The sequence below is a fragment of the Ciona intestinalis genome, chromosome 8 (assembly GCF_000224145.3).
Source record: "Ciona intestinalis chromosome 8, KH, whole genome shotgun sequence".
Classification (NCBI taxonomy): Eukaryota; Metazoa; Chordata; class Ascidiacea; order Phlebobranchia; family Cionidae; genus Ciona; species Ciona intestinalis.
The window spans coordinates 11,320-28,172 of NC_020173.2; the positions used below are offsets into that span (position 1 = coordinate 11,320).

Consider the following 16,853-nt stretch of genomic DNA (forward strand, 5'->3'; position numbering starts at 1 on the left):
AAACAAAGTTGTTTATTTTAGTTACAAGTTGCTTTTGCATCTGGTTTGCTGAAATCCGGATTAGTTCGACCTATCACTGCACCACCACCAGTTATAAACAATGAGGCAGGCAATGTTACTAATTTTTGTCACATTAATATTTTGAAATATATACTGTTGCAGACTGCAGCTTAATTGAAGATATTGTAACAAGATTGTTTATAAACATTTTTTAAATATTGGCTCATGAAGTTTAATATTGCATATTAATATAGCAATCATGCTTTCAGCAGTCTTCATGTATGTATTCATGTTTTAAAAGTTAATGCTCTTGTCAACTATAATATATATATGCTTTTCAGGCTGGTTTACTTCAAAAATTAGATGACATAGCGCCTTTGGATCTGGACTGGGTTGAGCGCTTGGATGTTTCAGTTGGATGCAATGTACAAGTAAAGGTGGAAAATGGTGTGTAATGTGTATTAAAACAATACACATAAATAAATCCCATGTGTGTGTAATGTTACTAATGTATGTTAAAAAGTTTGCTTGCATGGTTTTCTAATTATTTCACAGATAAAAGAAACTCTGCTTAAATCAATTAAGGCTTTTATGTTAAAAAAACTTTCTAGTCTAAACCTAAATATTTTTTTAATCTGGAGAAACAATATTTATCATTACATTGATGTCTAGAAAAGATTTTAAGATGGCATGTTTTTTAGTTTGATTCGAAATTCTGTACTGTTCATTTATTTTCCTGACTTTGGGACAAACAAACATTTGTGGGACAATAAAAACAATGTTTTCAACAAAATGCAACTTAACTTGAATAAAAGAAAAACAAATTAACAAAGTACATGCCTATAATACAAATAGTATTCATTCAACTTATGCATTATGCAGTCCATATTTTCCAGAAACTTAGAACCTTATCCTTAGTTTTTACACAAAAATTCAAAAACAAAATATCTTCAACACATATTTAACAGCCTTGTTCCAAATTAATGTTTCTTTTTTATCTTATAATTCCTTATTTTTACTTAACTACTTCCCTTCAAATAGGAATGTGCCGAGCCCGAACTCAAAAGCTCGTGCCCGAGCATCTCCTTTCTTTGACGTTCGTCGCTCGGCTGAAATCTGGGCCGAGCGCTGAGCCTTATGCCATTGCTATAATGTTGCATGCGAGAGCAAAAAATATTAAAAATGAAAAAAAGTGAAGCTACTAAGAGATAAGAGAATAGTCAGCATAGCTTTTTCTTTAATTATTCTACGTTCGTTGTGAATATGCTCTCTCGCAAGTAACGAATCGCAATGTCAGCGAATTTGCCCATATCGAATTACAGCTGGTGTCAAATTACACGAGCCCGCAATGTTCCCGTATCTGATTTTAAATAAAAGCCAATAACTTCTGAACTTTTTTATAATGAAATAAATAAACTGCTGCAACCATGGGGGCTGTTTTGTTGTAATGACAGACCCCATTTCCGCAAACACGCACGCAGACAGAAAGTGCTAAAACACGCGTTGCATCCAATATTACTTTCTTTCGCTAGGAATTGGAACATGTTTCATTTAATTGTTACGTCACTTGTTCTATAACAACATAACTGTAAGTTATGACGTTTCATAATGTAACAATCGGGAGGAATGTGCCCACTTCTAACCAACCATGAGATCAAAACATCGTGTATGAGCTTCACATGTTTAAGCTCTGCGCCGGCGTAGGAAATAAACGAAGACGCATGCGGTAGCATACATTTCACACCTAACAAGCTAAGCAATCGTTGTGAATTTATTCTTGTGAAAGATGACGTAATGAAACTCTGGTTCTCGTGCGGTGCCAACAAACAATGTTTTTTGGCTTCTGTCCAAGCTCGACCAAGACGATACTTTGTAATATCATATTACAATTTCTGTTGGTTCCAATTTACTTATAGCGTCGCCGTCGTAAATAATCGTTACATTATCCAGGATGGCGTAAAACTTACACCAATGTTTCATTTATTAAAAAGATGTTTTGGATTTAGTATAAACAATGTAATATTAGTCTTAATTTACCGCATAAAGTAGAACAGATATATTAGTGTGCAAGACCAATATCTAAAGCGTTTGTATCGTGTCAGACATAACGTTGACTGGACGTAAATATCTGTATGACAGTCCCCTTTTGCATGTGCTGGTTGCGCCACTGGGTGCAACAGTTATAAATACTTTATAATTGAAAATTTGTTATTGAAAGTTACGAAAGGAGATGTTTCTTTCACCGCAAACCACGTGTTCTGTAGTATTTTGATTAGCGATGCTTTTCGACTGAATAGAAACGCATTCTCGTACACCTTTCTCCTTAATGACGTCATAGGTGCTCGTGCCGAGCTTCCAATCGGCGTTCGGCGAACCCGAGCATTTACAACTTCAGCAAATCCCTACTTTCAAATATAGGCTTAGTCACAAGGTCTACAAATGACATTCATCAGACTGAATAGACGACAGGGTACAACCTATTTTAAAGCTCAGTTTATTTACAATGTACTTAATGAATGATTGGAGCAACTCTGAGGAATGAATTAGTTAAGGAAAGGCACAATAAACTAAATAACAGTACACTACATGCATTAAATGCACAACTGATGGATTTGTGGTTGCATCACCACACGTGACATTTACTGGCGATAATGTATACATGTACAAAGCTGATATACGTCTTTTTCCCCCAAAGTCTATTGGATAGGTGATTCAAAAGACTGATGATGTCTTATATCGTCGTCATGTTTTTAATCGGTTCAGACCTCCGTAACGTCGTCGTTATTTGGGGTGACGTGCTGCATAGTTGTGGGGTGACTTTTGCAATCTTCGACCGGTGTGGGCTTAATTGCGATAATGCCAGCAGTGTTTGTGTCTAAGGTTTAGGTGCTTTGGAAGTGGAGGTTTTGTTGTGTGGGGTCGGTTGGTGATCTATCAGATCTATCAGTGTATGGCTGATACCTGCGAAGAAATTTCCGGTTGTGGACAGTTGCCCGAATCGGAGATGTTCATTGGTACTACATACTGGTCGAACTGTTGTACTTCTTGTCCCATTTTTTGGGAATCGTTTGATATGATTTTGCATCCGGACTGTATCCCCTACAACTAAGGGTGTCAGCTGCTTGGAATGTTCCGACCATCGCTCGTGGGCTTTCATGTGGTTTCGCAGGGCTGCTTCTCTCTCAGTTATAAGGTTTGGCCATGTGGATAGATAGGAATAAAATCTCTTATTGGTCGTGCAAAGATACACATCGCTGAGAAGAAGCTGGTGTCTCTGTCTGGGGTGTTGCGGTATTGCAGCATAACGCGTCTGTGTCGACATTGCCTTTAGGGCCGTGGTTATCGACGATCATACGCTTGACAGTCTTCACGCTTATTTCTGCCCTGAAGTTACTGTACGGTAAGGCGGCGGATGAGGTACGATGATGTACATCTCAGTCTTTAAGAAATTTCGTTGCATCGGATGCACTAAATTCTGGTCCTCTATCTCATGTCAGTTTATCACATATTCCGTGTGTGTTTTACAGAGATATTTTACAGAGACAGGTGATTAAGCCACTGGAACCATCCTTTGCATGTGTGACGAAAGGCCAATTTGAGTACCTGTCGACCACGACCGAGTAGTTTGCGCCAGCATAATGAAAATAGTTCGGGCAGAAAACTGAAAGGAGTAAAGGAGGATTGTTGGTTGGGCGCCGAACCCGGGGTTTCAATTCTGGGGTTTATGAAAATATAATAATTAAAGAGAAAGCTACGCTTACTAGTCTCAGTATCTTTTAGTAGCTTAACTATTTTTTTCGTTGTTAATCTTTTTCGCTCTCGCATGCAACATTATAGCAATATCATAATTCGATATGAGCAAGTTCCTTACTTTCGTGAGAGCTAATTTGCAACGAATGAAAAATAATAAAAGAGAAAACTACGCTGACTACTCTCGGTCTATTTTAGTAGCTTTAGTTTTAATATTTTTCGCTCTGGCCTGTAACATAGCAGTAGCATAAAGCTCGCTCGACCCAGTTTTCAGCCGAGTGCCAAGCGTCAAAAAAGGAGACGTTCGGTTTAATTGGAAATGAACTAGAGACTGACCAATATCAATTTTTTCCACCGATACCTATATTTGTCACTATAGCTAAACATATGAAATGATCAGTTTTGATCAAGGAATGCCTGTATTCAAGATATTGCAAGTTATAGAAAAATAGGTTGGTCCACATGTTTATAGAAAACATGCATGTTGAAACTAGGACGCACATGAACGCTAAACTACAATGCACGTGGAGCTTACACTACGACACACGCAAAGGTCAAACTACAACGTAAGGTAAAGGTTAAACTACCACGCACGTAATGGTTTAACTACGACGCACATTAAAGCTAAACTATGACTTAGCCTAAAATATGACGCACTTGGACGTTAAACCAAGGCGCATGTAAAGGTCAAACTAGCATGCACGTGAATGTTAAACTCCGATGAACGCAAGACGCACGTGCACATTAAACTACCACACACGTAAAAGTCAAGTAGGACACGTCGATTTTTTACCGACAAAGATTATTAGTAAAACGTAAATATCGGCCGATATATCAGTCGACCTCTAAAATGAACTTCTACATGACACTCTAAAATGCGAGTACGTATTCATTTAGAACGTGGCAATCCCGTAATAAAATGTTTTTGTACCAGCATGTACTCATGCATAAAAAGGTTTCAAATCACAGATATATTTGCTTGATCGGTAGCTCTAAATACAATCATCTAACGTCTGTATAACATCGTACATTTTCCAAGAATAAGAGATGCAACAGTAGCTAATAGCTAAAATGTCTCTTAATTATAAAAAATGTTATCGTATCTAGGAATGAAAATTAAAAAAAAAAAACTTTTGCGTTTGTAGGGCTTTCGAGAAAAAACATTTCACAACGTCGTTTTAAAGGTTGCTATACTGGGTGAGCCATTTTTGTTTCGTAGGTAATTACGAATTAGGCGTTTTCGCACCATGGTCATTAGAGCTCTCTGTTCCCGCAGAAAAAGATGGGATCTCCAATGTTAATGCATAAAGTATGGTCTATGGTGCGAAAACGCCAAGGGCGAAAAATTCGGCAACCGACCATTATGAAGCAAAAATTAATTCATCATTTTATAGCTCATGATCCAACAAAACTACCATTGAAGGGCCAATACCTTGATTTATGTGGGTACAATTATTTTCCCAATAAATAAAAACAGGTTCGGAATTCTAGATTCAAAATAAAGTATTCTAGGATGTCCTAGAGGCTAATCGTAACTCTCAATTCATGACATGTGCGCGTCTTCGAAAAAAAAAACCTATTTCTATAGTTTAATTTTATCCTGGTTTGAGTTTGACTTTTATAATCAGAAAATGAACCCCTGCAAAATTCCCAAGGTAGGTTTGCATACCCTACACCATATAAATTAGAGATCGACCAATATATTGGTTCACCGCTATTATTGGCTGGTGTTTATGTTCTACCGATAATTGGTAAAAAAGCTCCAATATCTAAATAATTCGTGCGAAGCGACGTGCGTCCTACTTGAGTTGCTCTAGTGGTTTTACCTACAAATGCTGTTCGTGATAAAAGGATTTTTAGGGGATTGTCCTTCTTTACCCAAAGTACCCCTTTGTTTTTTATTACGATTTTCTCTTCAAGTAATAAACAAAAAAAATTGTTTAACATTATTTATCATACCTTGATGTCTGGAAAAGATTGTACAATTTATTTATTTAATCAAAGTTTTATTTAAAAATTTGTGCTGTTTTTTCCCTCACTTTGGGGTAAAAAAAAATTTGCAGGTTAATAAAAAACAATTTTTTCAAAAAAAAACTTAACTTAATTAAAAGAAAAAAAAGTTAGTCATACAACTTATGCATAATGCAGTCTATATTTTCTAAGAAACCTTAACTTTTCCTTACTTTTTTCACAAAAGTAAATATCTCTAAAGAATTTTTAATGGCTTTTATCCAATGCTTCTCTTTCCTCTTATAGTTCCTTTTATGTTACTACTTGCTTTTAAACATAAGCTTACCTACAAATGACATTTATTAAGCGGTTTGCGCACATATAGCGTTTCGCGACAAAACGTGCATCTTGCGACAGGGTTGAACTATTTAAACTTTTCCGCATAACGCAAAAGCGGAGAAGCAATCGTTGGCTATCTCATGGTTAAGTTTAGGCAGGAATTGTTGATTTTTTTATATTAAAATAGATGATTGTAACTTCTAGCAAGTTATTAATTGTGTTTATAATTTATCTGGGAAAGAATATCTTATGATTTTGACTTAAACGTTTGTGTGATTTTAATTCCAAGAGTGCTAGTTTCAAAGTTTTTCAAAGCCTTGAAGTACTTTGTTGTTAATAATTTGTAACACTAGATTAAATATTAACTGTTATTTATATATGGATTTAGATGCCCAAATGTCACTTAAAGGTACCATCAAAGTTTTCTAAAATAATACAGCTTTTAATTAAATCGCGAAAAAAAACGCTTTTAATTAAATCGCGAAAAAAAACATTTGGCTGCTTCGACAATGCATGGGTTTTCCCACAATCATAATAACTGCTTCATTTTTGTAAATATATAAAAAAAGTAGAAATGTAAATTTTACTATGTTTTAATTTTTCGAGTGAACCTAGTTACATAGCAGATTATGCTTATGCTGGCTCAATTTTTTAAACCTAATGTTCAACTCGAACAACTGACTTTAGTACAGCAGGAACCAGCGAGACATATTGAACATTTTAATATAAAAATGTGTTAAAACTTAAATAATAAGAAAAAAGTGCAAAGTCAACATAATTATGTAGCTATGTTCAATCAAAAATTAAAACATAACAACGTCTATGTTTTACAATATATTTTATATATTAATAAAGTAGAAGCGTTTATTATACCAAATCAGAAATAAAATTCAACATTTCTCCAGTTAAATTTGCATTTTTAAAACTCATTTTTTTATCAAAAGCCGTTCCATATTTTCAAACTTTGATGGTACCTTTAGATCTCATTTGAGCATATCTATTAATACAAAAAAAAATAATATACATACATAACTTTGAAGTTTATCACTAAGTTAATATTGGTTAGTGTAGATCCAAAAAACAGAAATGTACCCTTTCCCATAAGGCAATTTCCGGGTAAAAAAAAACAAAAATAAAAGGTATGAAATATTCGTAAAATTTAAAATTAAAATATACCAGCAGCAAAGTAATTAAATATCTAGCAAATAACTGCACTCTAGTAAGTTTATCACAAAAGGCCTTCTCACAAAAAAAGCTTGGCAAACCCAATAGAAAGTTTTTTGTCATTTCTTTTGTTTGATTTATTAATTGTGTTTCACCAAAAACATAGTTACTACTTAGAATAAAAGTTAGGATAAAAAAATATGTCTGAATATTCTTTTTACCCACAAAAGCTGTTCTTCGCGATAAAATGTTTTTAAGCTGGCTTAGGAGGGTTGTCCTTTCTTACCCCAAGTACCACATGGTTTTTATTACCCCACTTGAGACTTGACTATATATTATTTTGAATGGTTTAACTTACTATAAGTTTGTTTGATGCCTGTATAGGTGAACAAATGTTGTTAAAATAACCAACTGTTTTAATTAAAGAGAAAGATGGGGCAGACGATAAAACGGATGTACACAATGATTTTCGACGAGAAGTATGTTTCTATGAACAAGCACAGTCCTCTGTAATTATAGCAATGAGGAAACTTAGTGATGCTGGTGTTGAGACAAATCGACCGAATGATTATTTTGCTGAGATGGCAAAAAAAGATGACCACATGAAAAAAGTAAAAAAAGATGGTTTTAGTCTGGATGAATATATGTTAAGTTATATATCTTTTCATGTTAGAGCAACAGGGTTTGTTTTCACATTTATTTTATTTCGAGAAATCACATAGTTTGTTGGCTTGAGCAGTGGAATTGGGTTAATCTTTTTTATTTCGAGAAACCACCCGCAGAGTCACTAGATGTGATTACCTGTGTTTAGGTTGGCGATAAGTTGTTGGCATTAAAGAATCGACAGGAGATGACAGAAAGAAATCGCAACAACTTTAAGCTACGCAAATATGGTAAACAAGTACAGAGGGCAGTTACCCTTGAAAGGCAAATGAAGAAAAAAGAAACGCTTAACTCAATTAAAAAATACAGAAAAGGTAGATTGCTTTTATGAATATTTTGCATTTGTCTAATTTTTAACATTTTTAATGAAGGAAAAACAACAAATCCTGATTTTCTTGATGAAACTTCTAAAGAAAACGGACCACATGGGAAAAAAGTTTCACAATTTCAGAAATTACAAAAACAGAAGTATGTAGTTAAAGTTGTGTGTGATTAGCTTGTGTGACAATGTTGCGTTCAACAGTGTAAAGAGAAACTATCGTGATCAAAAATATGGTTTTGGTGGAAAGAAAAAGGGACAAAAACGAAATACTAATGAGAGTTCAAACAATGTATCAGGGTTTAAAAAAAATGTACATGGTGCCAAGGTAAGTTAAACTAAATTTGTTATTGTATAGATGATAATGTATTTATATTTGACACGTCACTGTTCATTAGCATACTTCTCTCTCGTTTTTTATATAGAACAAGTTAATTGTACGGCACTCGCTTGACTTACTTTCATTGTTTTTATTTACTTGTTCGTATTCAACTCCTTTATTTATTTGTTTGAATTTATCTTAAATTTACTGTCTTTGTAAACATTAATCTACTAGAATAGTAGGATTTTTACAGACCCCATTTAATGATAATCACGAAAATAATGTTACAGAATTATTCGACAGTATTATCACGACTTTATAAAACGCCCGTCAAAGCTGATTACTGTTTTAAAATATTAAAAAAAATGTATGTAAAACAGAAACAGTAGATTTTAAATAAGTAAAAAACTGCCAAATGGTAAGGTGCTAGTGATGTACCAAAGTTTCGGTTTAAATTCGGCCGTCATGCTTTTAAGCAATGCTAATCATTTCGGATACGGTTCTATGGGCTATAGCACACACGCATTTTGATAAACTTCGTCATATTTGCGACCAAATATGCTCCCGATCGTCGATAAAACACTCGCCCTTTCTCTTTAAATAGTGCACGCATCTGCGCCCGATCGTTGATAAAGAAACACATGCTTTTTCTCTTTAAATAGTGCACGCGTCTGCGCACGATTTCCTGCACATTTTTAGCACTAAGCAGAATACAAAATGTAATTGTAAAAATACAAAATGTAATTTGTAGAGTTTTCGTATTATTTTTTTACACTCTAAATAGTTTTAAGCGAGCAACCACGAGTAGTTTAAATGCAGGTAGATCGGGATTATGTGAATTTTAATTGGTGCAAATATAAGAGCGAGGGGTGATGCTATCAGTAAATTGGAATCAACAGAAATTGTAATATGATATTACAAAGTATCGTCCCGGTCGAGCTTGGATAGAAGCCAAAAACATTGTTTCATTACATCCCACGAGAATAAATTCACAACGATTGCTTTACTTGTTACGAGTGGAATGTATGGTACCGCATGTGTCTTTTTTGTTTCCAAAGCAAGTGCAGAGTGTAAAAATGGGACGTTCATACACAATGTTTTTTGTCACAAAAGTAATTTTTAAGACTTATATTGAATATGTTGATACTTGTGACACGGTGCCTATGATCAAGTGTTTTCCCGTATTACTTATGTCGTTTTTACCGGCCGCCTGTCGCCGCAGGTTCTGATAACGTCATACATAATTCGGTTGATTTCGGCCGAATTTTTTCGGCACAAATGGCCGAATATTCGGTTTCGGCCAGTGCTAATTTTGAATGTCGCAAAATAAATACTAAAGCAGATGAAACTTTGTAGTTTGCAAGTGTGGACGATTAAACTAGTTTTACAGCTTCATAAAACAACCTTGAATATTTCGTACAGTTTGATTTTTTCTCATAAAACTAGTTTTAGTTTTGTAAAAAAACTGAGATATATGCATAAAGAAAATAGGCAGGGGTCAATATGATTTTAATTTAAGATAAAAAAGAACAAAAAATTATAGGTTTAAAGTTATATATATAAAGTTTACATGCCAAAGAAACTAGCACAGCCGGTTAAATTCGGTCGGTTGACTACAAGTTGCAGAATACTGCCAATGTAAATATATTTCAATTTAATGTCCCATCTTCCCCCACATTATAGTTTTGTATGTTTTCATTGCCAAACTTTAAAAGGTTTGCTTTTAATTTAGTAATTTATACCTCAGGGGATATTCAACTATAAGATACTGAATCATAAAAAGATAATATTTTGAAAATATATTCGAAGTTCAGTCATTTGCACTTGGAGAGAATTTTTTATAAGTGGCTTGTGCCAAAAACAGAGTAGCAATAGCCAATTTGTAGCAAAAATGCAATATCAATAGTTATTATCAATTTTCTGTTATTAGAAGTTTATATACATATGTATGTAGGATACAATATTTATCAATTGATGTTCGAACAATACCTATCGTCGTTCAAACAATACCAATTGTTCTACAATAAAATAATGTAGGTAACATGTTAAAAACTATAGCAGTAGGGCAAGGAAAAGAATGTTTTAACTTAATTTTTAAAGTGTACAGTATTATTTCGTGTTATTTATGTGCATTCCTCAATAATAATAAATACACTTATTAATCAAAATTAACACTGATTTTAAACTGTCCCATCTTATCCTGTGTGTTTTCGAAGTTGTAAAATTTCACCTGTTGTGCGAATCGTTAAATAACTCCCTGTGCGTTTTATTATATATTTTTTTTAATTATTGTTAATTAATAAAGGAATGGTAGTACTAATTCGTAGTATTACCCAAAAACCACAATCTATTTTGATTTTGAAAATATTTGGCAATATATGCTTAAGTGTCCCATCTTCCCCCATTATACTACACTTTAAATGAGCTGAAATGATATTCTCCTATCATCCATTGTAAATAATATCTTTACACAAAGTTTAAAATTCAAAGTTGTTTATGGCAATCAATTGTAGCCGGTCAATGTTAACATGAAGAAATGTCATTTATTTCTCACGGTGTGTTGGGTCAATGTTGTACATTAAAGTTTTAATTTAAAACGCAGAGTTCCCCTTTAAAAACCTTGTTCTGCCACGTATGCAACTTTGTAAATATTTTTTGTATGGTTGACAATTTGCAGAAACAATTAGTCACCACTGGGTTAACCAATGATTAACAAACGACAATTGCTCCAACCCAGTGGTCACTAATGGGTTGTTTAAATTATCAGCCATACATAAAAAAATGAAAAAATCCAAAAAGATAATCACCCACAAAGTAACATACATGGTAACTCGTAAGCTGGCACGAGATGTTAAACCCGTGTGATAACGACTGTCGTTTTCTGGCCAAGCGAGGATAAAGAAAGTTACATTCATTCACATTCATACATTCATCTTTTCCAAAATATGTTTAGTCTCTAACCCAGTGTCTGCTCCTGTTAAGAGGAGAGCTTGTGATCATTGTGGTAAAATGTATGACATGTTTTAAGTATTGTTGTTGGCAAAATATATAAATTTGTAATATGTTACTGTTTTATGAGATAAGGATTCTTTTTAACTAAAATAATTTTTTTTTAAATAGAAAAAGAATGTGCGGCCCGGAAAGACCAGAAGAACAAAACTGAAATCAAAGAGATAGACAACTAATTTTTATGTATTCGTTTATTCAATTTACCACAGTCCTGTGTTATTGTACCTATCTTGATGTTATGAAACAAACAAACAGTTACTTTTCTTTGTAATGCAAATTGCGCATCATCATTGGTCCATTAAAAAATTGATCAGAAAAAATATTCTGGTGGAAAAATAATACATATTTAATACATTAGGTTCACTGCAAGTTTTCAGTTTGTTCTTTTAGTCTCCATGCAGCATCCATGTATTTTGTAATTTCAGAGTTTTGACGAGGGAAATTTAGTCGTTTGTCTTCTCTGTTATGACGCACCTACAGAAAAATTTAATCAGATACACTCTAGTCTATTTCATGCAATTTATTAACTCACCAATGGTTTATGCATCCATCCATATTCCTGTGCTTCAGTTTGAGGATGGAGATATTTATTTACAGGTTCTTGAGAAGCTCGATGAATTATCTTTAAAAAGTTTTCTAAAAACAGTTACGGTAATAACATATTTTGACATATATTGGTTGACTCACCATCTTCCTCTCCATCTGCAGAGTCATGATATGAATTTGGCTTTCCAGTCAGTGTATACACTGTAAGTTGAGGTACAAAGGTAGCGTTTAACAATGTGTAGCTTTTACATGTTAATACAGATCACTGCCTTACTTTTTTTAAAAGGATTAACGCTGTAATTCGTGTACAGCTTTTGATTTCTAACTTCCTTTTTAATGGTCTCGCAGAGTATTGCATTTTGATGAACAATATTAACAGGATCCTTTTCTCGTTGCTTCGCCATTGTTATTAATATACCTAATAGTAAATGCAAACAAAACAAAATCGCACGATTAAGTAACAATGTGGACATGAGGTCATGTATAATTCACATTTATCAAACCGCTACAACAGTATTTACGGGGCCATAAATTACTGAAGTCGGGCTATTGCCCATTATACGATAGCCGCAACATAAATTATAGGCCTGACCAACAAAGTGACGTGTTTTTCTTTTTTTTATGGTGGGAAAAGAAACTGTAAACCTTAAACAGCAACGCAATTTACCCAAACTTGCATTTCCACCTTGTTTTGTGCTTCGGTCGGTTGCTATGAAAGATTCGCAATTGAACCAATCAAATTCTCGCATGTCTTGGTATTTTCTCTTTGTTTGACGTCATAATTAAACAAAAAAAAACGATTTAACGGTCGAGTGGGTTCTTCAATGAAGTGTAGTAAGGGTTTAGATCGATGATGGATTATTAATATGGGATATAAATACTAATACTTTTGATATTTTTTTTAATGTCGCCAGTTACTGCAAACGATTTTTAACGGTTTATTCTAAATTTCCAGGAAAGTTTATCGTCCTAGTGACTGCGTTTTTTCCCTTTTCACACCACCATACTACATTGATAAACAATTAAATAAGGTCAGCTGTTTTCACCGGTGATTCTTAAATGAGTTCATTTCAGGAAAGGTCTTACTTCCAATAGTAGTAACCTTTTTACAAAAGATGACTTGTACAAGATTAAGTTCAAGACTATTTTTTTATAATTCTTTAGCAAGTTGGAAACGAAACTATTTATGTTTAAATGTTACACGGTGCCCGAAATTGGTTCAAAATTGAGGGAATAAATTCAATAGTAGCGGTGGCAGATAGAAAAAAGTGTGTTATTGAAATGAACAGCCTATTATTATTAACTTTTGAGATATTTTGTTAAGTACCGACATACCGTTACAGGTTTGAAATTCTAGGCGTAATCAGAACTGTTAGATTAAACTTTGTGTATATATGGTGAGGGGTGAGCTAAACATCAATTAAACTAGTTAAGGGTGAATCATATTGTATAAAATCTATTGGCGTACCATCGCAACTCATTCAAGTGTTACAACTTACAAGTTTTCGTGTTGTGATTATATAATAATATTAACCTTTATTTGTTTCTTTGATATATATAAATATTTTGTTTATTCTTAGCTAAATGAAAAGATAGTGACACAACAACAGTTATTAAAACAAGCTTATAATTAAAAGCATATTTTACTTTTTATTGGAAAAAAAGTGTAATCGCTACACTTAGGGGATAAACAATGAGCAATTTATGTTTATTTATTTCCAAGTTAAACTAGTTTATGTAATACTATGCTTGATGCTCAAGGTTTATAAGACAATGAACAATAAAATCCATGCAAATGGATGGTCGGTGTGATGGCGTGTGTTTATTTTGTGCCTGTGTAAGGCTGTAAGCAATACAGAGCTAGAAAGCAAGTGTTGCAGTTGTTTTAATATTAGAAATATAAGTTCTAATGTAAATCTCATTTTATCATATAAAATCTGGCAATTTATGTGGAGTAAATTAGTATTTTGACTAGTTTTTAGCAGACAGTGTGATTTAACAAGTTAGTTTAGCCGAAACGTAAAATTACAGAAATTTGCAAGCAAAACTGGTATGTGTTTTCTATATTTTAAACATGTTCTTTTGTGTTTTTGTCACTGTACAGTACTTCATATTTTCTGATTTAATCGGTCAACTGTTTAATAAAAGAAAGTTGATTATTTTATGTTAATAAAAAGCATTTTTATGTCTACAAGTGCTAGGTTTATGAAAAGTCGCAATATTTAGTCAAAAGCCCGCAATAAGCAATGGTAAAATGCCATGCCTTGATGTTAAAAATGATTGCGACTATGACATAACAGACGCAAAAGAATGGAAAACAAGACTCCTTGTTTTACAATGCATTTCCTAACTTGGTCGCTACTTACTTTGGTATAAACCAGCGGTTCCCAAACTAGCAAGCGGGCCATCTGCGTCATAAGAATAGTTATGACTGTCAGTGTCACAGCATCAGTCAACCTTCCACCCTTGTTACTCTGGTATAGGGGTTATTTACCACGACAAGATTTAACAAAAAAAATGTGAAATTTTGTCTTATACTTCACAAGTACAGAGTTTAATCTATTCTAGAATTATTGTTTATTACCAGCATAATTATGTGTCGAACTTCTTGACCTAACAGTATTCGTTATAACCGCATTTTTGCCAATACTAGTCACGTTTCAAATATAGTGAGGAAAACCTTGCCTGATAGCCCGTTGCATAATTATGATTTTACATATGCCCCCCGATACAAATGCATTGTTGGTGTGTGTTTATTTAGTGCTTGTAAGCGATTTACAGCCAGAAAACATGTATAGCAGAGCTTTTAAAATATAAGTTCTACTATAAATGGTGTTTTATAATATAAAATCACTTTATGTGCAGTAAATTAGTATTTAAGCTGGTTTTCAGCGTACAGTTTGATTTACAGGTTACTTTACGCTGGCAAATAATACTAGGAGCAATCAGCTTAGTTTACTGAATAGTATAATTATACTCATACCTAGGAATCTAAAGAACTATTAAAAACTACAATCATAATACAATTTGATGGGAAATAAAACTTCAAACTGCTCAAGTACTAGCAGAGAGGTGTTTGCATTTTTATATTTCTTAAAGATTCGGAACGTAAAAAAAGGTGACTTAATAGTTCAAGGAGAGAAAAGTGGAAACCCAAAGATAGTAGCTGGGTGTTGGTTTCTTCAGTGTTACTTCAATATTACAAATACTTTACGCAGATACTTTTAAAATAACAGCAGTTTGCAAGCAAAACTGCAAATAGCTGCACAAGTATATGTTATTGTTGGGCATTTTTGTTTGTATTTTTATTTTTTAAACATTTCGTTTTAGGTTTGTGGTTGGTTTACATTATATTTTCTGTGTTTTATTCTTTAATGAATGGTCTTTTCAATAAAATTTAAATATTTATGTAAGTTTTATTATTGTGATAAGATAATAATATTGCAAGACTCATTGTTTTACAATCAGTTACCTAACTTGGTTTTATTAACTTTGGTATAAACTATTGTTAGTGTTACCAAACTGAAAATAAACATATTTTTTGCAGAACTATTTCAACTGTAGTTGTTTGAAAAATACAGATATAATATTATTATACATGCACTAAATTTTTGTAATGGATCAAGACTTTGAACGAAGATTACTAAAGCAGCAAAATGGAACACCAATGTCTCCAATCCTATCTGTAAGATTTATTAAATATTTTTCAATATGAATTGTGCTAAATATGTTGTCTCTTTGCTTCTAAACCTAAAGTTTTACCTTGTTGTATTCAGCACGAGATGAGCTTATAGACTAATTTTTGTTGAACAGTTCTAATATCCTATGCCTTACATCTGTTGACTTCATTAGGCCTGTGTTAACTAGATGATAAGGAAACGGAAAAGATAAGGAAAAATATCGTTATGGATTTATTAACATACTAACAAATGTATACTAAGACTGCAAAGACGATTAACGGTAAACATGAGCGAAATATACAAACAAAACGAAATACAATATTACAACGTTAACACAACGAAATAAAGGCACTAGGCAAGCAAGTGACGTAACAAGCGACTCGTTCTGTAGTTTACCACACATGGATGATCAAGTAACAATGGGCGCCATAAACATATTATATATACAATGGACAGTGACGTAGTTCGCCGACTGTAAACACAATATCATCTATCTCCCCCCAAGTTTTTAATTGTATACATTGACGAGAAAACTGATATATTTATAAGTCGTCATTAGTTCATTCATTGGCGGCCTGTTGGTTTCGAAGTGAGCTACGTAAGTTTGGTCTTTCCTCAGTGGGTCTCAGCGGTATCTCTTTTAAACCCAGTTTGTTAAAGAGAGTGTGGGGGCGTGTCGTGGGCTTGCTTCAGTGGAATTTCCATGATGCGTTCTGGCCTCGAATTGTCCACGCTGTCCTAACAGCAGTGTTCTATTATTTTTTCAATTTCCGCCGGCCGCAAATTATGACGTCACGTATTTCCGCGAAAATTACGACTTTCGTAAATACTGTGTGCATTCGTACGATGGTCGCTGACATAATCTCTAATCAGTGATTCAGCTAATCAGTTATAAAGTTAAACCGCACACGTAGTTTGTAATAGTATTCATGCTATTTGTACTCTACGCAAGACGTTTTAATTAAGGATATAAGAAAACGAACTATAAACACGAGAGCATAGACGTCGATTTTTTAATAATATTTGCTAAATTTTAGGTGATTTATTCACATGCTTGTTGCGTTCACATGCATAAGAATTATTTATCGTAGACGAGACAATCCTTAGGATT

At 33.5% G+C, this 16,853-nt stretch overlaps 3 protein-coding genes and 1 non-coding gene across 7 annotated transcripts in view; 2 read left to right on the forward strand and 2 right to left on the reverse strand.

The window, feature by feature from the left end:
• Positions 1-11,838, forward strand: LOC100183007 (probable rRNA-processing protein EBP2). 2 transcript variants are annotated; one of them, XM_009860895.3, is made up of 7 exons: positions 1-105; positions 342-447; positions 7,630-7,814; positions 8,015-8,180; positions 8,238-8,334; positions 8,390-8,513; positions 11,628-11,838. In XM_009860895.3, the coding sequence occupies exons 3-7, from the start codon at positions 7,725-7,727 to the stop codon at positions 11,682-11,684; spliced, it is 534 nt and encodes a 177-aa protein (XP_009859197.2). In that variant the 5' UTR covers positions 1-105; positions 342-447; positions 7,630-7,724; the 3' UTR covers positions 11,685-11,838. The 2 variants fall into 2 exon arrangements, with proteins under 2 accessions (XP_009859197.2, XP_026691444.1); XM_026835643.1 differs by lacking the exon at positions 11,628-11,838 and adding an exon at positions 9,327-9,395.
• mir4189 (microRNA 4189) lies at positions 4,269-4,346 on the reverse strand. The gene has a single exon (NR_034587.1). It is a non-coding gene; the product is annotated as a microRNA 4189 (primary transcript).
• The window catches only part of LOC100185469 (protein FAM183A-like), a 7,925-nt gene continuing 2,787 nt past the window's right edge, over positions 11,716-16,853 (reverse strand). Inside the window, exons 1-5 of one of the 2 annotated variants that reach the window (XM_002127959.4) lie at positions 12,730-12,859; positions 12,337-12,480; positions 12,204-12,263; positions 12,049-12,152; positions 11,767-11,990 (exon numbers count right to left, since the gene is read on the reverse strand). In XM_002127959.4, the coding sequence (XP_002127995.2) occupies positions 11,877-11,990; positions 12,049-12,152; positions 12,204-12,263; positions 12,337-12,480; positions 12,730-12,811 (504 nt within the window). In that variant the 5' untranslated portion in view covers positions 12,812-12,859 and the 3' untranslated portion in view covers positions 11,767-11,876. Of the gene's footprint in view, positions 11,991-12,048; positions 12,153-12,203; positions 12,264-12,336; positions 12,481-12,729; positions 12,860-16,853 lie in introns of those variants that run through there. The other variant, XM_018812963.2, reaches the window with a different exon arrangement.
• The window catches only part of LOC100179951 (fizzy-related protein homolog), a 13,617-nt gene continuing 11,705 nt past the window's right edge, over positions 14,942-16,853 (forward strand). The window contains exon 1 of one of the 2 annotated variants that reach the window (XM_009860900.3): positions 14,942-15,747. In XM_009860900.3, coding sequence (XP_009859202.1) covers positions 15,679-15,747 — 69 coding nt within the window. In that variant the 5' untranslated portion in view covers positions 14,942-15,678. The remainder of the gene's footprint in view (positions 15,748-16,853) is intronic. The other variant, XM_026835642.1, reaches the window with a different exon arrangement.

Bases quoted from the DNA above. Each gene is read 5' to 3' on its own strand.
- LOC100183007 (XM_009860895.3), top strand. From the start codon at position 7,725: ATGAGGAAACTTAGTGATGCTGGTGTTGAGACAAATCGACCGAATGAT. The intron at 7,815-8,014 runs GTAAAAAAAGAT...ACCTGTGTTTAG, and splicing joins AAGATGACCACATGAAAAAA to GTTGGCGATAAGTTGTTGGC. The intron at 8,181-8,237 runs GTAGATTGCTTT...TTTTTAATGAAG, and splicing joins AATTAAAAAATACAGAAAAG to GAAAAACAACAAATCCTGAT.